This window comes from Phacochoerus africanus, chromosome 7, assembly GCF_016906955.1.
Source record: "Phacochoerus africanus isolate WHEZ1 chromosome 7, ROS_Pafr_v1, whole genome shotgun sequence".
In the NCBI taxonomy this organism is placed as follows: domain Eukaryota; kingdom Metazoa; phylum Chordata; class Mammalia; order Artiodactyla; family Suidae; genus Phacochoerus; species Phacochoerus africanus.
In genome coordinates, this window is record NC_062550.1 from 37,293,317 (window position 1) to 37,318,937 (window position 25,621).

The 25,621-nt window shown below is 39.7% G+C and overlaps 1 protein-coding gene across 3 annotated transcripts; it reads left to right on the forward strand.

Annotated features, from left to right (window-relative positions):
• Positions 1-1,633: 1,633 nt before the first annotated feature.
• On the forward strand, positions 1,634-24,307 carry YEATS4 (YEATS domain containing 4). Of its 3 annotated transcripts, none has more exons than XM_047787178.1 (7): positions 1,634-1,924; positions 6,206-6,325; positions 10,198-10,264; positions 10,368-10,483; positions 16,327-16,419; positions 16,516-16,603; positions 24,243-24,307. In XM_047787178.1, the coding sequence occupies exons 1-7, from the start codon at positions 1,874-1,876 to the stop codon at positions 24,269-24,271; spliced, it is 564 nt and encodes a 187-aa protein (XP_047643134.1). In that variant the 5' UTR covers positions 1,634-1,873; the 3' UTR covers positions 24,272-24,307. The 3 variants fall into 3 exon arrangements, with proteins under 3 accessions (XP_047643134.1, XP_047643132.1, XP_047643133.1); XM_047787176.1 differs by lacking the exon at positions 24,243-24,307 and adding an exon at positions 23,293-23,950; XM_047787177.1 differs by lacking the exon at positions 24,243-24,307 and adding an exon at positions 23,293-23,950 and having other exon boundaries at positions 10,368-10,462.
• The last annotated feature ends 1,314 nt before the right edge of the window (positions 24,308-25,621 follow it).

The window sequence follows — 25,621 nt, forward strand, 5'->3', positions numbered from 1 at the left end:
ATTTTAGAGGAGTTTTGGGAAAAGGTAAAAGATGTGTATTCAATCCATTAACTTTCCCCAAAAGTTATCAATGTGTTTTACATATTTGATTAATTTTATTTTATTAAATGTTATTCTGCCTTAAAAAAAACTTAGGGTAAAAAATTTTTTATTTCCTTTTTAAAATTTTTAAGCAAAGAATTAAAATTTCCTTGAGAAACAGGAGGAAAACAGAAATAGGAAAGATGGAGAGATCATTTTGTCTTTTTGTTGTTGTTGTTGCTATTTCTTCGGCCGCTCCCGCGGCACATGGAGGTTCCCAGGCCAGGGGTCGAATCGGAGCTGTAGCCACCGGCCTACGCCAGAGCCACAGCAACGCGGGATCCGAGCCGCGTCTGCAACCTACACCACAGCTCACGGCAACGCCAGATCGTTAACCCACTGAGCAAGGGCAGGGACCGAACCCGCAACCTCATGGTTCCTAGTCGGATTCGTTAACCACTGCGCTACGACGGGAACTCCTGGAGAGATCATTTTAAAGAGCAAATTTGGGGTTCAGAGATCACATTCTGAAAGCCATGATTTGAGAAAGGTGAAGTCCAGGAGAGGGGATAGGAGACAAAAAATCCTGTATTATGTTGTGAAGGATGTTGTTTGACAGCGTGCTTTAATAAGACCTCACTGATTTCAACCACCTTTGGGGGAAAAAAAAAAAAAAGCATGTGGAAACAATGGAAATGTTGACAGCCTGTTCAAAATCGACTTTAAAAGATAATTCAGAGATAGAGCTATGCAGGATTAAAGATGTGTTTGGTTGGGTTTTGGTAGGAAAGATTTAAGTTTGTTTAACCCTTCTTAAGAAAAAAAGCCAAAGAAAAAAGACTGAAGATACAGGGTGGAGTGGAAATAGTTAATAGAGCAAAATCCTTGAGAAAGGGAAAGAGAATGAGATGGAGATTACAGACTGAAGGAGTGATTTCAAACTGGAAGAAAACTGCCCCTTGAACAGAAAAGAAAGGAAGGGAGGGTGGATATTGGACAAATCAAAGCTTGTGTTTAGGTCTGGTGGCATCGCGTTCCGCTTTCTCTGTGAAATAAGATGCAAAGTTATCTGATCAGAATGAGAGGGTTGGTGTTAAGGTTGGAAGCTTGAGGAGCCTAAGGAAAAGTTTAGGATAGCTTCTAGTTTAAAATAAAAGAAAAAGAACATCTGACCAGCACCTATTACTTTGAATTAGAGATAATTTAGCACTTCACTAACCTGCAAGGTAGTTAGTACCACATAAGGGCACAGGGTGGAGAGGCTTGTGCCATCTGAGAATCTAAACAGAGTAGAAAAGGAAAGAGAGGAAGGATGGAGTAAATAAAAGAAATTAATGGTTCATGCACGGAAGGCTGAGAGGACTGGACGAACACAACTAAAAACTGTGGGTAGGCGAGATTTCATGAATTTAATTTCAGAACTCTAATGCTCTGGCGATGGCAAAGCACTGCCTCAATAAGAATGTTCCTCTGTCCTTACGAAGCTAGGTGGTCTGGGACGGCGACAGACTGCATGGAGATTTCCCGGATCCTCTAACCCGGACAACCAGAACCCCCGCGCACCGCGGGAAAGGGCAGCGGCCCGGCGCGTGCGCAGTGTGCACGACCTCCTCGCGCCTGCGCACGCCGGTTCCTCTCTCCACCCGCACGGGGCTGAATGGGCTTCCGGGACGCCGCCCGCCGTGAGGAGTTGGCGGATCCTCAGCGCCCCGAACCCCTGTGACTCGCCCTCCTTCGGTCAGAAACCCTCCTCCCGGGCCCTCGCGGGAGGAGCGGGGCCTCTGAGGGGAGCGGCGAGCGCGCCGGCCCCGGTCTCTTTCCCTGGCGGCGGCGGCTTCTTCCGTAGGACAATATGTTCAAGAGAATGGCCGAATTTGGGCCTGACTCCGGCGGGAGAGTGAAGGTCAGTGCGCGGCCCGCGCCTACCCTCCGGGAGTGGCTCTCTCGCCCCGGCTCCTCCCAGCGCGACCGGGGGAGGGCCCGCTTGTTCCCTCTCGCGCCTTCTTGCCTGGGGCGGGAACCGCGGTTTCCGGGCGGACGGCGAGTCCAGGCCCCCGAGGGAAAACCGTGGTTTCATTGGGCCCCAGCTGAACGCGTCACCGCCACCCTTCCGTCCCCGCCAAGAAACAAACTTAGTCAGTGGTCAGGCGGGAGAGCTGGACACTGTTGCCGGGAAACAAGCCCGGGGTAGGAGGCCCTGGATTGCTGCTCCTTCACTGCCAGCCTGGGTCAGCTGTATAGGGCGGGGTGGGAGGGGTGTGGGGGTGGATACCACCTATTTTGAGGATAATAACTGTAGCAAATATTTCATACGCACTTGCTTTGCTAAGTAAGCACGGTGGAGAAACGCTTTACCCGATTCTCTGATTCAGCCCCTACACCAACCTTACAGAGGCAGTATTACCCCCAGTATTTACAAGTGCGGTAAGCGAAGAATTGGGGAATAGAAAAATTAAGAACACTTATCTAAGTTCATGGTGTTCTTAAAGCTCCAGAGGTGTGGCCGAGATACTAATCAAGGTATGCAGAGAACATAACACTGCCTGGCACATAGGGACCATTCAGTACGGGCTAGCGTCTTAGTTTTTAATTCAAGTTATCATAAAGCCTAAGGTGATGTTTGATACTGTGACACATTTCCTTTCCACTCTCCTACATCTTTTGGCACGTTAATTTTTTATGACAGACGGTCTGGTTCCTGATATATCTTTTTTGTTGTTGTTGTTGCCGCCATTTCTTGGGCCGCTACCTCGGCATATGGAGGTTCCCAGGCTAGGGGTCGAATCGGAGCTGTAGCCACCGGCCTATGCCAGAGCCACAGCAACGCGGGATCCGAGCCGCATCTGCGACCTACACCACAGCTCACGGCAACGCTGGAGCCTTAACCCACTGAGCAAGGCCAGGGATCGAACCCTCAACCTCATGGTTCCTAGTCGGATTCGTTAACCACTGAGCCAAGATGGGAACTCCGCAGTTGGATTCTTAACCCACTGTGGCCACAGCAGGAACTCCCCGGTTCTGATTTTTATTTACTGTAGAAAGTAAATTTTTCTTTAAAAAGAAACCACTTACTTTTGCACCAATTTAGTTGATCTAGGGTTTTGTTGTTGTTGTTGTTTTTCTTTCTTTCTTTCTTTTTAGGGGCACACCTATGCACCTAGGGCATATGGAAGTTCCCAGGCTAGGGGTTGAATCAGAGCTGTGGGTGCTGGCCTATGCCACAGCCACACAACCACAGACAGATCCGAGGTGCATCTTTCACCTATACTGCACTTTGCAGCAAGGCAGGATCCTTAAGCTACTGAGAAAGGCCAGGGATTGAACCCACATCCTCATGGATATTAGTGGGATTCTTAACCTGCTGAGCTACATTCTTAACTCACTGAGCCTAGGTTTTTGTTTTGTTTTGTTTTAAGCCTTTCTCTGTATCATATTGTTTTCACATAGTGTTATGCTGTGTATGCAATTATCATACACAGTGTTTTAATACTTCTTGTAAAATGGGAGTACTTTGGAAGTTGCAAAAGCTACTGAAATTTAAAGAGGAAAGAGATGCCAGGTAAAATTCACAGTCTCAGAAGCTTCATAAGTGCATTCATTTTGCCCATGCTTTTGGGTAAGGTTTTGGACTCATAAGAAAGTGTGAATGAACAGAGGATTGTATCACTAGATTTTGGAGGAGAACTTCGAGAAGTTTTTCTGTAATCATGTAGGGTTCTAATAAGTCCAAAGTGATTTGAGCAGATTAAGTCTGTAGTCCTTAAATGCTTTTCCACCAAAAATGGATGTTAGTCACAGAAAACTCTGCAGTTAGGGACTTATTTCTTCTTGCTGATTGTTATGTGGTCTTATAAGCATTTTTTTCTCCAATTTAGACCAATTTCATCCAAGTAGAAAATCTGTCAGTGGATAAACCCTCTTCTCATCACTGAGGAAGTCTGCAAGTTCCCAGCAACACTGTAGCAGCTGTGGGATCTCTTATCTTTTCACCATGTCAGTGCTCTTTGTACTTACTCATTCAGGCCTTGAAACTGAGGCCCCATCTTTGGATGCCACAAGTGCACTTGCCGTGATTTTTTTTGGTGGTGGTGGGGAGTTCCTGGCCAGGGATCACATCCGACCTGCAACAATGCCAGATCCTTAACCTGCTGCACCACAGTGGGAACTCCCACTGTGATTTTTTTTTTTTTTTTAAGGGCTGCACCCAGGACTTACAGAAGTCCCAGGGTAGGGGTCTAATTGGAGCTACAGCTGCCGGCTTACACCACAGCCACAACAACATGGGGTCCGAGCCGTGTCTGCAACCTACACCACAACTCACCACAATGTGAAATCCCAGACCCACTGGGAAGGGCACGGACCTAACCTGCATCCTCACGGGTGCTAGTCAGATTCATTTCTACCACGCCACAATGGGCATTCCCCACTGTGATTTTTTTTTTTAGTTTGCATACAAAAGCTGCGTGCCCTCTTCCGAACTAACTTTAGGCTATTAGGTATTGAATTTATTTATTGTGAATTATCTGGTCACAGTGAAAACTTTTTCTATTTGTTTACTCCCTTTCCTCATTTCTTACTAATTGTTGATTACATCAGCACAGCCCTTTTCACATATGATGTATGACCTACAACATTCTTTTTTTTTTTTTTTGGTCTTTTTGCCTTTTCTAGGGCCGCTCCCACAGCATATGGAGTTCCCAGGCTGGGGCCTCATTGGAGCTGTAGCCGCCGGCCTATGCCACAGCCACAGTGACGCAGGATCCTTAACCCACTGAGCAAGGCCAAGGATTGAACCTGCAACCTCATGGTTCCTAGTCAGATTCGTTAACCACTGCGCCACAACGGGAATTCCTCAGCATTCTTAATGTTGAACAACTGGTCTCAAATTCATGTGCAACATTCAGCATTTTCTGTTTTCTTCCTATCATAATTTGTCAACATTCACTGCCTTTACACTTAGCAGATGTGATGAGAAACATGTATATCTCAGAAGAACACAAATGGAGCAAATATACCATCAGCCAGTGTTTACCAGGCTCAAGTCATATAAGTGACTCTTTATCATTATCTGAATCCAAATGTAATTTTTTTTTTTTTGCTTTTTAGGGTTGTACCCATGGCATATGGAGGTTCCCAGGCGGCTAGGGGTCTAATCAGAGCTACAGCTGCCAGCCTACACCACAGCCACAGCAACGCCAAATGTAATATTTAACGTGTTTATTTAAATCGATTTTTTAAAGCCCTTTCTAAGTGTGGCTATTTTTGAAATTGTGGGTTTGAATTGCTAATTTTAGTTATAGTTTTGGTAATACAGATTCAAGTAAACACAAGTAATAAAATGAAAGTGTTTGTCCATATTCTACCTAGAAGCCTCTTCCAAACTGCCTTTAGTCCACACCTGCGGCATATGGAAGTTCCCAGGCTAGGGGTCCAAATCAGAGCTGCAGCTGCCAGCCTACACCACAGCAACACCAGATTTGAGCTGTGTCTGTAGTCAGTGCCTCAGCTTGCAGCAACGCCAGATCTTTAACCACTGAGTGAGGCCAGGGATCAAACCTGCATCCTCGTGGACACAGTGTTGGATTCTTAACCCACTGAGCCACAAGGGATAGTCCCCAAACTGCCTTTAATTTTTGTACTGTGCTTTGGAAAACCCTGCTATAAGCTGATAAAGACATTACCATTAGGTGATAGCATTCAAAGGTAGCAACTGTTACTCTAGACCTCACTTTAAAGTTTATAAATAAAGAGCCTTTTCTGTTTCTTTAAACAAAGCAAGACAAAATAATCTCACCTCTCTTGGAGTTCCATGGTGACCTAGCAGTTAAGGGTATGGTGTTGTCACTGCTGTCACTTGCTCACTGCTGTGACATAGGTTTGAACCTTGGCCCAGGAACTTCTGCATGTCTCAGGCTCAACTAGAAAAGAAACCCAACTCTTGAAGTACTTTATATGATTTAAATAGACATTTTCAAAGTGGGATCATTGTAATGAATCTGTTTAGTTATTTTTGGTGATATGGAATGAGTCTAATTGGAATTGATTTGTTGAGGGAAATCCATGTTATAAGCGAACGGGTTGTTAGCCTGCCTGCCATTTCTTAAAACTCTTTTTCAGAGCTCTCATTCTGTTTATTTGGGTAATGATATAATATTAATTGGTGTTTAAATTATTTTTCTTTTAGGGGGTTACTATTGTTAAGCCAATAGTTTATGGCAATGTTGCTCGATATTTTGGAAAGAAAAGAGAAGAGGATGGGCACACCCATCAGTGGACAGTATATGTAAAACCCTATAGAAATGAGGTAGGTACTTATTTTTCCTAAAACTTTTTTTGAAGCTACAGCTTGTTTTGCTCAAAGATAAACTGTAATATCATTTTATAGTAATTGATAATAAATTGTCCCTCCATAGAAATGTTACCAAAAAAGTTGAAAGAGTAAAGAGCTGTCATTGTCATATAATTAGTAAAAATCAACTTTCCAATGGGTTCTGATTAAAATTACAGTAACAAGAACTATGCTATAAACACAGTATGTCTTCCAATCACCACACCTTCAAGTAGCCTAGTATATAATCAGGTCTTTCAGGAATAGTAAATTTAAGTGATAATTTGGTAATAAGACCATCAGAGAAGATGAAAGACAAAACTGCCATATAATCTAGCTGCTGGTAATTTTGTTTTGCTGCTGAATTGCAAATGCCACAGTACATAGTAGGTATTCAAGAGTTACTCATTGGACTCCTCTGGTGCTGCAGCAGACTAAGGATCCTGCACTGTCACTGCCAGTGCTCCAGTTGCTGCTGTGGCATGGGTTTGATCCCTGGCCCAGGAACTTCCACATGCCATGGGTGCAACCAAAAAAACAAAAACAAAAATGTGTTATTTACCGAATGAATAATCTGTTCCTCTGTTAAAAACCCTTCATTCTGTATTTCAACTAGCATTGATCTAATATAGTGGAAGCAAGAGACAAGTGATAATCATTAAATGATTATCATTGTAATCATTCGTCACCTTTTGGAAACATTCTGAAAAAGCATTTAGAGATGCCACGAAGAGATACTACTTCTGAGAAGACGCAAGTGGTACCACAGAACTGAAGGGTAGATTCACAGCTTGATAATGATAAAGGTAGTCTGCTTCAAACACTGAATTATATTTTACCACATGTGAGAAACTAGAATTTTGGATGTACATTTAACTTATCAAGGGGATGCTTTTTGTGAATGAATTTAATAATTTTTCAAAATAACTTTAAAGTGTTGGTTTTAAGGGGAGAGATACCGACTTATTCAAAAATTTTTTCCAGTGCTGAAATACTTTTTCTTCCCATGTAATCCCACAGTATAGTCAGTTGTGTTTAATAAATCAAGAGCTAATAAATTTAGAGGTCAGTCAAAAGAAGAACAATATGCCACATAATTAAACTGCCATGTAGGACAGTGACCAAACTCAGGGCAGCTGTAGCCACAATTTAAAGGTGACCACTTGAATGTAAACCTCTTGAGCTGAAACTGAATATGTCCAGGACAAGTAGTAATGCAACCCAAAGTTATCTTAATTTCAAGGACAGAGACTTGACTTGATCTTTAAGTTTATCTATTCTTCTGCCAAAAGACTGAATTAATACAAACTGAAACCATTTAAGCTTGATAACATGGTTTCTTCTTCAGCATTTATACAGTCCCCTAGTAAATAAAATTAAAAGATGGAAAAAAACCATTCAGAGTTCACACAAAATTTGTATATGGGACTTCCTACTGTAGTGCAGTGGGTTAAAGGTCTGGCATTGTCTCTGCCATGACTAGAGTCCAATTCCTGGCCTGGTGTGGTAGGTTAAGGATCCAGTGTTGGTGCAGCTGTGGCATTAGTTGCAGCTGCAGCTTGGATTCAGTCCCTGGCCCAGGAACTTCCATATTTCTCAGGTGTGGCCAAAATATGAAAAAAAAACAAATAAAAAAAAACCTTGTATGTGAATAATACTGACATTATTTATAATAGCCAAAAAAATGGTAACAACCCAAATGTCTCTGAACTGATGAATGGGTAAATAAAATGTAGCGTATCCATACAGTGGAATATTATTAAGTAATAAAGTAAAGTATTGATACATACTACTACCACATGAAAGAAATTTAGGAACATGGCAGGTGAAAGAATTCAGACACAAAAGGCCACATATTATATGATTCCCCTTTTATGAAATGTCCAGAATAGGCAAATCCACAGACACAGAACATAGATGAGTGGTTGCCCATGGGTGGGAGGAAGAATGGGTATGAGGTTTCCTTTTGTGTGATGTTCTGAAATTGATTGTGGTGATAGTTGTACAACTCTGTGAATATACTAAAAAACCATTCAATAGAAAACTTCAAATGGGTGAATTGTGTATTATGTGAGTATTCCAAATAGAGCTGTTTTTTAAAAACAAAGTGTCTTCCTATTGCCCTCTTGATAAAGTTAAAACTATCATGTTTTAGAAGGCCTGCCATGAACCTTACCCTGTCCTATTTCTGCAGCCTTACCCTTGTCTTTTTTTGCCTCATTTCTTTATAGCCTGCACTCTACCAATTCTGTTTTTTCTTCCTTCCTATCCACTCCATTCTTACTGTTTCCTTAGGTCTTAGTTCAAGTGTATTTTCTTTAGACCTACTTTCTTTTTTATTTTTATTTTTTGTCTTTTTAGGGCCACACCCATGGCATATGCAGGTACCCAGGCTAGGGGTTCCATTGAAGCTGTAGCTACTGGCCTACACCACAGCCTAGTAATGCCAGATCCAAGCCATATCGGCAACCTACGCCACAGCTCATGGCAACTTGGGATCCTTAACCCACTGAGCAAGGCCAGGGATCGAACCTGCATCCTCATGGATACTAGTCAGATTCCTTTACTCTGACCACATCGGAAACTCTCTAGACCTACTTTCTTGATCTTCAGGGACTAAATTAGCTGTCCCTCCTATCTAATACCCTTATAACATGTGACCTAATATGCACATAACAGATTACATTGAAATGCTGGTATTCTTGTCTGCCTCCTACTCTACCGTGAGTTCCTGAGGACAGGATTCCATTATTTATCATTATAACATCTACTAATATTGGTGGTCACTCACATTTGTAGAAAGAAATGAATGAAAGTATTCCCAAAATAGTTTTCAAAGATGCTTATGAAAATCTGCCTCAGAAAAATGTTCATGGAATTCCTTTTGTGGCTCAGCAGATTAAGAACTCGACATAGTATCCATGAGGATGCAGGTTTGATCCCTGGTCTCGCTCAGTGGATTAAGGACCTGCTGTTGCCAAAAGCTGAGGAGTATGTCGCAAATGCAGCTCGGATCCATCATTGCCCTGGCTGGGACGTAGACTGGCAGCTATAGCCCTGATTTGACCCCTAGCCTGAGAACTTCCAAATGCTACAGGTGTGGCCATAAAAACGAAAAAAAAAAAAAAAGAAGAAGAAATACAATATAATTAAGTGATGGAGGCAGATAGTAATATATCATTATAATAGAATCCCAGTTAAAAATATGTATGAGTAATAAGTACGTAAAATTCCTGAAAGCAAATAAAAACACTTACTATTCACTGTGACCTTGTTTTGCTTTTTCCTGTTTTTTTGTAATGAGTTATTTTTTAAAAAGCCGTCTTCACTAGGAGAATCCCATTTATGTGCTGCAACTAATGAATATGTTTCTGTGCCTCAAAATAAAATTAAGGAAAGGAAGAGTTTTATATCCAGTAGTTTTAGGTTGCTTAGTTTAGTTGATCTTTGTATAATATAATTTTGTACTTTGAAATTGCTTAGTTCTTAGATTTGCTTTGGTAATATGATTATTTCTATAAAATATTGGAAGTGTACTGTTGTTTTTATGGAAAAATAAAAATTGATTTTGAGTCCTGTCTACAGAGATATATAAAAATAAGATTTACAAAACAAGTGAATTAGGGAGTTTTGTTTTTCTATATATTATGAATTATGAAAGAATTCAGCATAGGCTTGCTTTGTTTAAAATGAAAAACTCCAGGGTATGATTCATATTTCTTAAAAATTGCTTTCCATAAAATTTGAGGGAGAAGTGTATTTTATAAAATTGAAACGTATGCTCAGTGTATTTCCCTTCTAATTTTTATATGTAAATGGCAGAGCTAATTAATTCTTCTGTATTTTAGGATATGTCAGCATATGTGAAGAAAATTCAATTTAAATTACATGAAAGCTATGGCAATCCTTTAAGAGGTACAGTAGTCTTTTGATTCATAATATATAAAATTTAAAAGAGCTAGGAAATTGTAATGGTAATTTACCATTTATAATTGTTTTATTCTTTTCTTTCTCTTAGTTGTTACTAAGCCTCCATATGAGATTACTGAAACAGGATGGGGTGAATTCGAAATAATCATCAAAATATTTTTCATTGATCCTAATGAAAGACCTGTGAGTAATGTATCTTTGCAGGTATAAACTGGATTTTTTAGTAATTGTGAAAATGTACTTAATAGCTTGTTATAAGTTGACATTTTGGGAGTTCCCACTGTGGCTCAGTGGTAACGAAGCCGACTAGTAACCATGAGGGTGTGAGTTCAATCCCTGGTCTCAATCAGTGGGTTAAGGATCTGGCATTGCCACAAGCTGCAGCCTGGATTTCAGATGCTCAGATCTGTTGTTGCTGTGACTGTGGCATAGACTGTCAGCTGTAGCTTGGATTCATCCCCTATCCCCAGAACTTCCATATGCAGTGGGTGTGGCCCTAAAAAGCAAAAAAAAAGTTGACATTTTTGATTCAGGTGTACTTTACATAAGATTATGGTGTTGGTGCATTTTGCCATGAGTTAAGCTTTTCCATTTTTAAGCAAAGTGCCTTTCAGAACTCTTATTTTTTTCAGGTAAAGAAGGAAAAAGGGATATAGTGCGAACAATTATTTGAAAGGAGTCATGGAAATCATGTGATTACTACAGCAAAAAAGTTTAAAATCTTTAGTGTCATTTGGTTATTAGTAATAAACAAGTTGAGTTCATATGTTCTCTGAAATGGGAGTCTCCAGTATCCAGCTTTTTATACTTAAAAAAAAAAAAAAAAGAAAACTTTGCTTTTTCAAACTACCATCACTACTTGAAGCTTTATCTTTTTTTTTTTGGTCTTTTTGGTCTTTTTGCCTTTCCAAGGGCCGCTCCCGCGGCATATGGAGGTTCCCAGGCTAGGGGTCTAATCGGAGCTGTAGCCAACAGCCTACACCACAGCCACAGCAATGCAGGATCCAGGCCACGTCTGCAACCTATACCACAGCTCATGGCAATGCCGGATCCTCAACCAACTGAGCAAGGCCAGGGATTGAACCCGCAACCTCATGATTCCTGGTCAGATTCTTTAACCACTGAGCCATGACAGGAACTCCACTTGCAGCTTTATCTTATTCATGAATCCTTATTTATAACCACCGGCTTTTTCATCTTTTGATGTCTTTTTCAGATTGTTACATGATAATGTAAAAAGTCCCTTAAAGCTTTGACTTTGACCCCTCAGCAACTTTGTGAGGTTGATGAGATCCTCGTTTTAGGCATGAGAATACTAAGAGATCAAGTCACGAGCTCAAAAATAGTTAACTGTGGCACAGGTAGTTTTTTTTGTTTATTTGTTTTTGTCTTTTTGCCATTTTCTTAGGCTGCCCCCGTGGCATATGGAGGTTCTCAGGCTAGGGGTCGAATCGGAGCTGTAGCCACCAGCCTATACCAGAGCCACAGAAACACAGCATCCAAGCCGAGTCTGCAACCTACACCACAATGCCAGATCCTTAACCCACTGAGCAAGGTCGGGGATCGAACCTGCAACCTCATGGTTCCTAGTTGAATTCGTTAACCACTGAGCCACGACAGGAACTCCAAGTTTTTGAACCAAAGTGTTTGCATTCAGGCTTCACACTCTTTCCTTTACTCTTGCTTTTGACTAAAACCACTAAGCCTGTTTTATTTTTAAACCTAGAAGGTCACAACTCAGGCTCTCTCATTCCACATTTATGTGGCTGGTATTTAACTCTAGTTTAACATTTATTAGCATTAATTTTCTTTTCTTTTTTTACTTTATTTTTTATTTTTTTGTCTTTTTAGGGCCTTATTACCTGAAGCATATGGAGGTTCCCAGACTAGGGGTCAAATCAGAGATGTAGCTGCCAGCCTATACCCACAGCCACAGCAGTGCCAGATCCAAGCTGAGTCTGCGACCTACACTACAGCTCATAGCAATGCCAGATCCTTAACCCACTGAGTGAGGCCAGGGGTCAAACCTACAACCTCATGGTTCCTAGTCGGATTTGTTTGCACTGCACCACAATGGGAACCCCTTTTTTACTTAAAAAATTTTTTTTCTTTTTATTTTTTAGGGCTATACCTGCAGCATATGGAAGTTCCCAGGCTAAGGATCAAATTGGAGCTGTAGCTGCCAGCCACAGCCATAACCATGCCAGATCCAAGCTGCCTCTGTGACCTACACCACAGCTTGCAGCAACGCCTCATCCTTAACCCACTGAGCAAGACCAGGGATTGAACCTACATCCACTTGGATACTAGTCGGGGTCTTAAAGGGAGCCACAAAGGGAACTCCTGATCACCATTAATTTTCATCTTGCTAGATTCAGCTGATTCCTTTAGCACCAATCATATTCACTTTATCAGATTACATTTTTAAAATTCATGTGCTTTTAAAGGAATTGAATATCACCTGGGCCAGTGATAGAGCATATTGGTTCCTAACTGGCTGCATCAGAAATACCTGAGGTGTTTTTTAAAAATTCAAACTTCTAAGCTCCATACCCTGGAGAGTGATTCATAGGTTTGGCGAGAGGCCAACACCCCAGGGAATTTTGATACACAGTAAGAATTAGGACCCAGTTCTTTAGGCTGTCTCTCAAATGAGAATCTTGTTTAGGCTTGCTATCTCCAGTAGCAAGAAGAGAATATTGACTTCTGTCTTTAAGTGAAACACCCTATTCAGGTTTGGGGTAATTCTAGTTTTAATAAGCTCTACTTTATGTTAAGCTTCCTTGAACTATTTACTGATAACCACTCATACTTTAGTTTTCTTTTCTCCTGAATAACCATCTATAACTTATGGAAATATTTTCCATGTGATCAGGTCTCCAGATTTCCTACCATTTTTGTCCTTATGATAAAATGCTAGGAATCTGAAGACCTTATCACATGGAAAAATCCTTGTGATATCCTTGCCAAATAGACATTGTATTCTGTTTGGCAAGAAATGATCAGATAATCCATATTTTCAAGATATTGCTCAAGGGGTAGGATACAAAAATGAGACCCTACTCCTATCCTTAATCAGAACAGTCTATTAGGGAGAATAGAGAACAGAATTCGGCCGATGTTGGGAGAGAAGGAGAAGCTGGTAATGTTACTAGAGCAGCAGTTCTTGTTAACTTTGTAAGATTGCTTTGAATTCATTTTATTTTGAGAACGTGCTGCCATACCTGTGTGTCTCCTCCTCTGTCTCCCCTTCTCATCTTGCCCTGCCCCAATTGGAAAATACATCTCTGAAAGAAATCATTGTATCATGTAACCTCATTATGAGACAGCTCTCAAAGTCTGCTCTTGGGAAAGAAGGTAGTATGGTCTTTTGCACTTCCGCAGTGGATTAATTTATTCAATAGGTTTCCATATCATAAGCCTGAATTTTAGCCACTCAAAACTGTTTTAGTGTTCCTTTTAGTATAATGAAATCCATTGTAGTTTTTTGATAGTTGGCTCTTATAGAAAATAAGTCATATGAAGTTTTATTTAGAATGTAAAATATAAGGAACACAGGAAACTTGTGATTTACTTCTGTTATCCAGTAACTTATTACAGGTCAAGCCATGGTAAAAGAATTGGTTGTTTCTAAAAGCAAAATGCTAATATTGGGTTTTTATTCCTAGAAGTACCTCTGGCAAGTATAGCATTTTCATTTCTCTAAGAATCTTCAAACACTATTGAAAATAAGAGACACCTGTCTTGAAATTTTTCGTTGCATATATCTGCATAAATGCCTCTCAAAGTCTGAACAATAAATTTGGGAAAGGACAGTTTTATGATTTTTTAATACTTCTTAAATTGTAAAACACATGCACATGGTTTAAAAAAAAATTTTTTAAATAAAAAGTACAAGTATTATTTTCCTAGGGCAGCCATAACAAAGTACCACAAACTTAAGTGACTAAAAACAATGGAAATTTATTTTCCTGGTTCAGGAGACTAGTAGAAATTCACAATCAAGGTGTTGGTCATGTTCTCTCTGACGCTTCTAGGGAGGGATCTTTTCTTGTCTTCTCTAGTTCCTGGTAGCTCCAGATGTTCCTTGGTTTGTGGCAGCATAATGCCAGTCTGTGTCTCCACTGTCACGTAGTCTTCTCTCCCTGTCTCCGTGTCTCTTCTTCTCTTTTTATGAGGACACCAGTCATGCTGGATTAGGGTCCTCCCTAATGACTTCATCTTAACTTGATTACCTCTGCAAAGACTCTTTCCATGAAAGGTCACATTCACAGGGACTGAGGGTTAGGACTTCGACATATCTTTTGTGGGACACAATTCATTTTAGAACATCCTCTTCCCCCCAGCTCTGACCCCTTTCCCAGGAAAACTGCAATTACTATTTTTACTTCCTCTAGAAATTACTCTCATGCATCTCATTATTGAAATCCCTAACTTTGGATTTTTCAATTGTCTATAGTGCTGCTAATCACTTCTAATGATGACAGATGATCCTTTATCTTTCCAGATTTCTTTTTTCATTTTGCTGGAGGAATTTCTCCAGAAAAGATGCCTGAGAAAATCTCAGGGCCAGTGCTATCTGAAAATATCTTTATTTTTACTTCATACTTGATTGTTTGGGTGAAAAATCCTACATTCCACAGGAGGATATGCTATCTTATCTGTGAGTAAAGGAGAAGAAGGGGAGGTTAACAAGCCCAGTTACCTTGCAGCTTAATTTCTTAATTTTTTTTTTTTTTGGTCTTTTTGCTATTTCTTGGGCCGCTCCCGCGGCACATGGAGGTTCCCAGGCTAGGGGCTGAATCGGAGCTGCAGCCACCGGCCTACGCCAGAGCCACAGCAACGCGGGATCCGAGCCGCGTCTGCAACCTACACCACAGCTCACGGCAACGCTGGATCGTTAACCCACTGAGCAAGGGCAGGGACCGAACCTGCAACCTCATGGTTCCTAGTCAGATTCGTTAACCACTGCGCCACGATGGGAACTCCTAATTTCTTAATTTTTACATCTGCCAAGTTTGAGCTTTTGCAGTCTCTCCCTGGGCTGCACTGGGGGTACTGGCTCCCACCTCTGATGCCATTTTTTTCTTCCTTAAGTTTCTAGGTTACGGATTTCCCTGTTACAGCTTATCCATCTATGTAGTCTCATATACTTCCTATCTATCTCTTTCAAATATGGCATGTGATGCATATTTCTTGTTATAATTTTAGTTAACTTTTTGGAAAATTCTTTGAGGCCTCTGAATTGGTCTCTGTAACTTCAACATGGACTCTGATGGTTTTTACCAGCTAGTTTTTATTTTGTTCAAGTAATCACACATTGTGCTGCAATGCTTTTTCTTTGATGTCTTAATGTATCAGTTTTTAAGTATTTTGAAGACATGTTGTTCTTGCCTACATGAATTATTAACTTTTTGTTTATTGTTACTTATGTAATAATCTTATTATTACAATGAAGGAATTATCCTGCCCTCACTGAGCATTTTAGTGTTGTTCATTCCTTTTGAAAGTATCAGATTTTTTTTTTTTTTTAATTTTCGGCTGTCTGTGGCGTGTGGAAGTTCTCAGGCCAGGGACTGAACCCATGCCACAACTGTAACCAGGGAGTACCCTTCGTGGCTCAGTGGTTAATGAACCTGACTAGGATCCATGAGCATGCAAGTTCGATCCCTGGCCTCGCTCAGTGGATTAAAGATCCAGCGTTGTCATGAGCTGTGGTGTAGGTTGCAGACGCAGCTTGGATCCAGCATTGCTGTGACTGTGGTGTAAGCCAGCAGCTGTAGCTCCAGTTCAACCCCTAGCCTGGGAACTTCCATATGCTGTGGGTGCAGCCCTAAAAAAAAGCAAAAAAGAAAAAGAAAATGTAGGACTCAGCTGTAACCAGAGCCACAACAGTGACAATGGGTGATTTGCCACAGTAAGTTGTAGTTGAGACATGATCCTGAATTTGATATGTTTACTCACTTAGTCTCTAAATCAGTTACGGAAATGATGATATCTCATGATGGTGATAAAAAACATTGCACTTATGTCTTTTTATTTCACAGGTAACGCTGTATCATTTGTTAAAGCTGTTTCAATCAGATACCAATGCAATGCTGGGAAAAAAGACAGTGGTTTCAGAGTTCTATGACGAAATGGTAAGAAGCATTTATAATGAGAATTTTGAAAGCTTTTAAATTGTAGACTCTGAAGTTATTTGGCTGGATTTTTTTTTTTTTATTCTATCCCATTAGATATTTCAAGACCCAACAGCAATGATGCAACAATTATTAACAACATCTCGTCAGCTTACCCTAGGAGCCTATAAACATGAAACAGAATGTAAGTGCCATGAGTTCCTAATTAATCCTGAGAAATAAGGTATTCTGTAATGGTGAAAGGATTGTATGATTAGTGACTGTTAAATTTTTTTTTTCTTATTACATATAAGTAGATATTTTAGGAGTTAAAAAAATGAAATATGTATTACTAAAGAACAGGTAGGAAGGATGTTTTAAATTATTTTCAAAGTAGGTCTACTTTCAAAAAGTTAAAGACAGCCTCTCTCACACATTTTGAAATACTGTTTGTCCTTTTTTTTGTTTTTGTTTTTGCTTTTTAGGGCCAAATGTGCAGCATATGGAATTCCCAGGCTAGGGGTCGAATCTGAGCTGCAGCTGCTGGCCAGTGCCACAGCAACGCAGGATCCAAGCTGCCTCTGCAACCTACACCACAGCTCATAGCAACGCTAGATCCTTAACCCACTGAGCAGGGCCAGGGATCAAACCCATATCCTCATGGATACTAGTCAGGTTCTTAACCCTCTGAGCCATAACAGGAACTCCCTGTTTGTCTTTTATTACTAGTTACATTGAAGCATAGCTTTTCATTAATCTTGCTTTTCCTGTCACTTGATCATTATCTTTTTTCTTTCCTTCTGGCCATGCCCATGGTGTATGGAACTTCCTGGGCCAGGGATCAGACCCATGCTACAGTGGCAACCCAAGCTGCTGCAATGACAATAGTGGATCCTTAACTGGCTGCGCCACAGGAGAACTCCATTTTCTGTTTACTAGTCGTTACTAACAAAATCGTTGTGAAGAACCTTGCAGAACATAATTATACTTTAGTGTACTTTAACCAGTTTCTCTTTTTTTAACCTGTCGCTTTACATAGTTTTATATTAACACTGGGGTCGTGAAGACAAGAATGTCACATTGATTGTCAGTCATGGTATCTTTTCCCTTGAAGCTGGTGTGGGCTCAGAATCTCCTGCACATCTTTTCATGGAGCTATTGCCAATTATTTGACAAAACCTATTTACCAACCCTATGTTGATGTTTATGTCACTGTTCATTCAGTTGTTCCTTTGATTTCTCATTTATTTGCTTACAATATATATTGAGTGTCAGTAACATTCCAGGCATTGTTCTAGGTTCTGAGGATAGAGCTTGTCCAAACCAGGCAAAAGCCCTGCTCTCATGGAGCTTGCATTCTAGTGGAAGGAAGACAGATATTGACAACCTTAACAGGAGCAGTTGAAGGAGAAGAGTAAGGACAAAGATCAGGTGAAGTAGCTCAACAGAGAATGAAATAAGAAATTAGAGACAGGCACTATGGACAACTCTGTCTAGGAGCCTGACTGTAAGGGGAAAGTAGCCCTTGAAGCAGTAGTGAAAGCAGGATATGGGGTCAGAAGGGCATTATTTTCAAAGGGAAATAGACCAGTATAGGTGTAGGCTGGAAGGCGTAATTTAGTAAAGGAAGAGGGGTGGGAGATGAGAATCAGGAGAGAAAGGTTGCTGTTTAACCATTAATGAGTATAGTGGTGTTTTGTGTGTATTTTCATGAAAGCCATGACTGGGAGTTAAAAGATCTAAATACTGATTATAGGAGTTCCCGTCGTGGCGCAGTGGTTAAATACTGATTATAGGAGTTCCCGTCGTGGCGCAGTGGTTAATGAATCCGACTAGGAACCATGAGGTTGCGGGTTCGGTCCCTGCCCTTGCTCAGTGGGTTAACGATCTGGCGTTGCCGTGAGCTGTGGTGTAGGTTGCAGACTCGGCTTGGATCCCACGTTGCTGTGGCTCTGGTGTAGGCCAGTGGCTACAGCTCCGATTCGACCCCTAGCCTGGGAACCTCCATATGCTGTGGGAGTGGCCCAAAGAAATAGCAAAAAGACAAAAAAATAAAATAAAATAAATAAATACTGATTATAATTTCCACTGGATAGTCATTTCAAATTTAAAATCACAATCATTTAAAATTCTTATGCTTGAAGTTCCTGTCATGGTGAAGTGGAAACAAATCTGACTAGGAACCATGAGGTTGCGGGTTCGATCCCTGGCCTCGCTCAGTGGGTTAATGATCTGGCGTTGCTGTGACCTGTAGTATAGGTTGCAGACTTAGCTCAAATCTGGTGTTGCTGTGGCTATGGTGTAGGCCGGCAGCTATAGCTCCAATTTAACCCCTAGCCTGGGAACCTCCATATGCTGCTGGTGCAGCCCTAAAAAGCAAAGAAAAAAACAATTATGCTTCACTTTCTCCATCTGCAAAAATTTTGCTTGGCCTGCTTTGTTATGAACATAAAACAGGTAAGTATGTGATCACTTTGAAAAGGTAAAAAGCACTACTAATATGCTTTTTTAATTTGTATAGTCTGTGGTTCTAACCAGTTAAGTTACATTGGCTTTGCAAAAATAACAATTCTTCCTTGGATTGATTTACTCTCAATTGAGGCTTCGTTTGGAAATTTAAAATATATATAAATACTTCCTATATATTTAATGCTTATGTATATAATACATAGGAAGCAGAAAACTAGAATATTCTAAAAGAAGTTTTTAAATGTTTTCCCTTAGGATCTCATTGCTAATGAACCCAGTTCTCCTTCCAATATATGGTCCCCTTTGCAGAACCAGATTTGTTAAAAATAAAGTATAATGACTAAATTAAACAACAGAAATCTTTATCTACAGCGAATGTTGTCCTGACAGATGAGTTAAATCAGGTCTTCCTGACTAGATTTAAATTACTTGTTACTGTCATATAGGACTCCTTGGGTTGCCCAAATCTTTTTTTAAACTTTTTAAAAATTATAGTTGATTTACAATGTTGTATCAATTTCTGCTGTACAGCGAATCTTTATATACCATTTCTAAGGCCTACTATGTCCACTTCATCTACCAGATTCCCCTCTCATTCTTTAAAGCTCAGATTTTGCTATGGCCAAGAAGCCTTCCTTGATGTATACACACAGCCTTTCCCCATGGTATGAATTCAGTCTGCTCTCATAGCTCCCTAAATTACCTCATGACACTGTAATGCATTTTTCTTTCTTATCTCCTACCTCTGTATCCCAGCATCTAACAATGTGCCTTTCACTCTGTTTATGTTTTTTAATTGATATGGAAAGAGAGGGAGCAATGGAATAAGAATTTCTGCACAGTAAAAAAGCATTGTCAGCAAAGTCTAAAGACAGACAAGCTATGAAAAAATGTTGTACTCATATCACAAGACTTGTTTCTTTAATATATAAAGAGCTAATGCACATCATTTAAAAAGGCCGGCAACCAATAATTTAAAAGCTTCTGCAGAGCAAGGAAACCATCAACAAAATGAAAAGGCAGTCTACTGAATGGGAGAAAGTATTTGCAAATCATATATCTGATAAGGAGTTAATATCCAAAATACATAAAGGCTCATACAACTCAATACTCAAGAAAAGTATACAATTCAATTAAAAAAATGGGCAGAAGAGCTGAATAGGTATTTTTCCAAAGAAGACATGCAGATGGCCAACAGGCATATGAAAAGATGCTCAACATCAGTAATCATCAGGGAAATGAAAGTCAAAATCATAATGAGATATTACCTCATACCTATTAGAATGGCTGTTATCAGAAAGACAATAAATAACAAGTATTGGCAAGGATGTGGAGAAAAGGAAACACTTGTGCTCTGTTGATGGGAATGTAAATTGTTGTAGCCACTATAGAAAATAGTATGGAGCTTCTTCAAAAAAAAAAAAAAAAAAACCCAAAAAACAAAACTGCCATATGAGCCAGCAATTCCACTTTTGGATATGTGTCAGAAGAAAAACAGAAATACTAACTTGAAAAGATACATGCATACCCATGTTCTTTGCAGTATTATTTACAATTGCCAAGATAGGAAAACAACCTAAGTGTCAATCAACAGATGGATGGATAAAGAAGAAGTGTTTTATACATCTTTATGTACACATATATATAGCAGAATGTTACTTAGCCTTAAAAAAGAAAAATCTTGCCATTTGTGACACATGGATGACTTCAAGGGCATTACACTAAATGAAATACATCAGAGAAAGATGAATACTGTATGATCTTATATGTTGAATCTAAAACAAACAAAACTCATAGATACAGAGAAAGGATTGGTGGTTGCCAGGGGTGGCAGAAGGTGAGGGGTGGGCAAAAAGTTACAAACTTCTGGCGTTTCTGCTGTGGCTCAGTCGTTAAGAACTCGACTGGTATCCATGAGGATGTAGGTTCAATCCCTGCCCTCATTCAGTGGGTTGAGGATCTGGCGTTGCTGTGGCTATGGCACAGGCCTGTAGCTATAGCTCTGATTGAACCCCTAGCCTGGGAACTTCCATATGCTGCACCTGTGGCTCTAAAAAGCAAAAGAAGAAAAAAAAAAAAAAGGAAAAAAGTTACAAACTTCTAGTTATAAAATAAGTAAGTCGGGGGTTCTCATTGTGGCTCAGAGGGTTAAGAACCCAACATAGTGTCCCTGAGAATGAACAGATTATTTCTGGAAAAATAACAAACTTAACAGTGATTATCTCTCTGGGGAGAGCACTGGTTGGTGGTGGGCAGGAATAGAAGCAGACATTTTTTCATTCTCTTCACTTTTCAGCCTTTTGTTCATGTTTATACCACCTATTTTCAAAAATAATTTAAGAACTAAAAGCAATGAAAGTACAAAGAAATACGGATTGTTTTGGCACTATAAAAGTTTACAGTATATTGTTTGGCAATATAAAAGTGTTGTAAAATGTATCACAAAAAGAAAGTCACCAGCAGTAAGCAAAATAAGGAAACACTGCATGTTTTTAATTGCTTAGATGCTTTACATATACTACTTAATTCTCATAAATCCTCAGAGAAATGCAAAGTTTTAACTATATCATATAGGGTGTTCCCGTCTTGGCTCAGTGGAAACGAACCCAACTGGGAACCATGAGATTGCGGGTTTGATTACTGGCTTCGCTCAGTGGGTTAAGGATCTGGCATTGCCATGAACCGTGGTATAGGTCGCAGACACGGCTCGGATATGGTGTGGCTGTGGCTGTGGCATAGGCCGGCAGCAACAGCTCCGATGGGAATCCTAGTCTGGGAACCTCCATATGCCACAGGTATGGCCCTAAAAAGACAGAAGACAAAAAAAAAATCATATAGAAAGAAGAAATTGAAGGAGCCTTAGATATATCAGCATTCAGCTAGTAAGGGGCCAAGAGTAATATTTGAACTCAAGTCTTTCTGATTTTGAAAGGTTTGGGGTATTTCTTTGCCAAACCATGCTGCTTCCAGTTAGTCATCATGTTATATTAACAAAAAGTACAACTGTGCCTAATAGTCATCAGCGGCAATTACCTGAAATGTCCACAAGATGGAAATGTTGGATGATGGTAGGCGTTTTTCTCTGTAAAACGTAATGCTGTTCTGTCCAAGTGGAATATTTAAGCAGATATATTCTCTTTTACAGTAATGGTATTTTTCTTTAGTGATCTGTTATGTAGCCAACTAGAAGATGTTAAATATTCAGTGTTCCTCTGTCATAATAGTAGTCAGTATGGCTTTTTATGTGTCAGTTTGTATCCACTTTTTTGTTTGTTTGTTTGTTTGTTTGTTTGTTTTGGTCTTTTTAGGTCACACTCACGGCATATGGAAGTTCTCAGACTGGGGGTCGAATAGAAGCTGTAGCTGCCAGCCTACGCCAGAGCCACAGCAACGTGGGATCCGAGCCACGTCTGTGACCTACACCACAGTTCATGGCAACGCCAGATCCTTAACCCACTGAGCAAGGCCAGGGATCGAACCCACAACCTCATCGTTCCTGGTCAGATTCGTTAACCACTGAGCCACGAGGGGAACTCCTGTATTCACTTGAAATCTTTTCAACAAATAATATTTTTGAGGTGTTTGCTATTATAATCTTCATTTTAGAAATGAGGATAGAGATAATAAATAGTTTATTCAGAGTGGCACAGCTGGAATTCAAATCTAGACAGTTTTATTGCTATCTTTTTTTGAAAAAAGATGTAGGTTTGTTTTACCAGTGTGATTTTGTTTATGTAAGTTTTACCTGTATATAAATTGAGGAGTATTGTATTTAATTCCTATTAACTGAATGTCTCTTGGATGGTATGCTTCTTTATTTCCAAATTAATAAGTATATAGAGAAAAACAAGGACATTGCCTTAAAATCTTAACTGTGAAATAAAATATTAGAGGATAGAATTTTGTTCTCTCTCTCTCTCTGTTTTTTGTTTGTTTGTTTTGTTTTTGTTTTGTTTTGTTTCCTTTTTGTTTTTTTTAGGGCCACATCCCTGGCATACAAAAGTTCCCAGGCTAGGGGTCAAATCAGAGCTACAGCTGCAGGCCTACACCACAGCCACAGCAACACCAGATCTGAGCCAAGACTGTGACCTACACCACAGCTCACAGCAACGCTGGATCCTTAACCCACTGAGCGAGGCCAGGGATTGAACCTGAAACCTCATGGATACTAGTTGGGTTCATTACCACTGAGCCATGACAGGAGCTCCCAGAATTTCATTCCTAATGGTAGAAAACATCTTAGATCCTCTCTGAGAGTTCAGATATTCTTACCTACCCCACAGTGTTTAAAGTGACCTACTTTAAGTTGTCCTCATTTCTTCATGGAAGCACTGACCTAAGGAAATGCCTCATTATTGCTCTATGACATATCTTAGACATGTGAAAAAAATGAAACAAATCAGTAAAAGTGTATGTCTTCTCTAGTTGCAGAACTTGAAGTGAAAACCAGAGAAAAATTAGAAGCTGCGAAAAAAAAAACAAGCTTTGAAATTGCAGAGCTTAAGGAGAGATTAAAAGCAAGTCGTGAAACTATAAATTGTTTAAAAAATGAAATCAGAAAACTCGAAGAAGATGATCAGACAAAAGAAATATAAACAGTTCCAAAGAGAGCTTGATAGTAAGCTAAACTGAAGATAAGGTGAACTTTAAAGGGGAGATGGACTACAAGTGCTGTGATGTTTCGTAGAGGAACAGTTATGTTGTTGACCATTGATTTCTCAACAATGGAGTCAAAGTGTTTGTACTTTTCAAGCAATCTTTAATGTGAAATATATGTGTGCAAAAAGAATGAAGGCTGTATAGGCATTTTATCAATTCATTTCAGGGAAGTTCTGTGATGCTAAGCACAATTTTAAAACATTTTTATTGCATTGTGTGTATAGATTATCCTTTTGACGGGTATCGGAATTTCATTATAAAGTATAGCTTGTACAAATTTTGTATTCCCCTGGTAGTTAGAATTAGTGGTAAAATTAATGTATATATTTAATTTCTTAACTTCTTACTGCCCCCATCCTAACTCTTTTGTATCTGATGTGCCCAGTGCCCAATAAGCAGTCAATAAATGTAGTTTACAGATGCTGTTTTTGTCTCTTGATATGTTTCTCCGTCTTGAAGCACCTGAAACTCCTTCTTTGCAATGAATGTATCTCTGTAGTATTGTGCCCATGCATCTCTTTTTAGCAGTCATTGTAGCATACAGAAGCTCTCTGATAGCAAAGATCATTCCTTAAGTATTCTGCCTCACTACCACGGTGTCCTTAGTTTTCACACAGAACAATGTTTAATCCCTCATTCATGTTTCAAAGATGCATAGAACACAGCTGCACACCAGTTTCACATAACCACCCTGAATTTCTCTATCTTCTCCTCAGGCTCTCCTATTCAGATCCATTTAAGCTGAATCATCTTGGCAACCTAGGAACAACGATAGGTAGGAAAGTATTTTGGTAAACATTTCACATTAATATGTTATAAAGCTCCTAAAAATGGCCTAGTATAGATTCTGTACTCTCTGAAGTTGTAACTAGCCACTGTAGTACTTTAAGATCTATCTGCCCTGATGGATTGGTTAATTTTTACTTTCTTGCTTTGTTTTTTAGGTTGTGGTATTATAAGCATTATGGAGCTTATGCAAAGCTCTCTTTGGTCTGAAATTTCTGCCAGGGGTCTTCTGGGGGTTGGAGGTGGCACTTCTAATTCTACCAGGCATCATTCAGCTTTCCTCTTAACCTCTTATCACAATGCCCACAGTATAGAGATCAAAAAAAAAAGTATAGAGATCAGAAAAAAGAATGGGAGAAAAGTCCCATTCTGCTTGAGGAACCCCAACATGGGAAATCTTCCCTCCATTATTCTAGTCAGATTAGACCCCAAGAATATATTGGTTCATGGAGGTAATTCTGACTTGATGCACAGATGAATACAAGAGTTCAAAGTATGTCAAGAGTCAGTCTTGCCCTCTGTCAGCTCTTATTTCTGTGTTGGCTTTAAGTAGAACTTTTGTAACTCAACAACATAATTTTTAAATGAGCAAAGGATTGAATAGACATTCAAGAAATGCAAGTGGCCAATAAGCACATGAGGACTTGCTCAACATTGTTAGTCATTAAGAAAACGCAAATCAGACCCACAAGGAGATGCCACTATACCCACCAGGATGGGTATAAATTTTAAAATAAAACCACAGTAAGCTGGTGAGGATGTGGATAAATCGGGACCCTCATACAATGATGTGAGAATGTAAAATGTTGCAGCCAGTTTGAAAAAAAGTTTGATAATTCCTTAAAAAGTTAAGCTTAGTTACTCTAATGACCCAGCAATTACACTCTTAGGTGTGTAGCCAAGAGAAATGAAAATGTTCATACAAAAGCGTACATCTATGTTCATGGCAGAATTATGCCTGATAGTCAAAAAGGAAAGAGCCCAAATACTCATGAAGTGATGAACAAATGAATAAAAGTAGTGTATCAAAACAATTGAACAGAATTCAACCAGAAGAGGGAAATAAGTACTGATTGCACTATAGAATGAATGAATATTAAAACATGCGCCTAGTGAAAGAAGCCAGACACAAAAGCCATCTATTGTATGATTCCGTTTACATAAAATGTCCAGAATAGACAAATCTATTAAAACAACAACAACAATAACAGTTAGTTGGTTCATTGTTGCAGGGGACAAGGAGAAGGGGATTTCCATTTGGGATGATGAAATGTTCCGGAATTAGTCGTCGCAATTGCACAATCTTGCG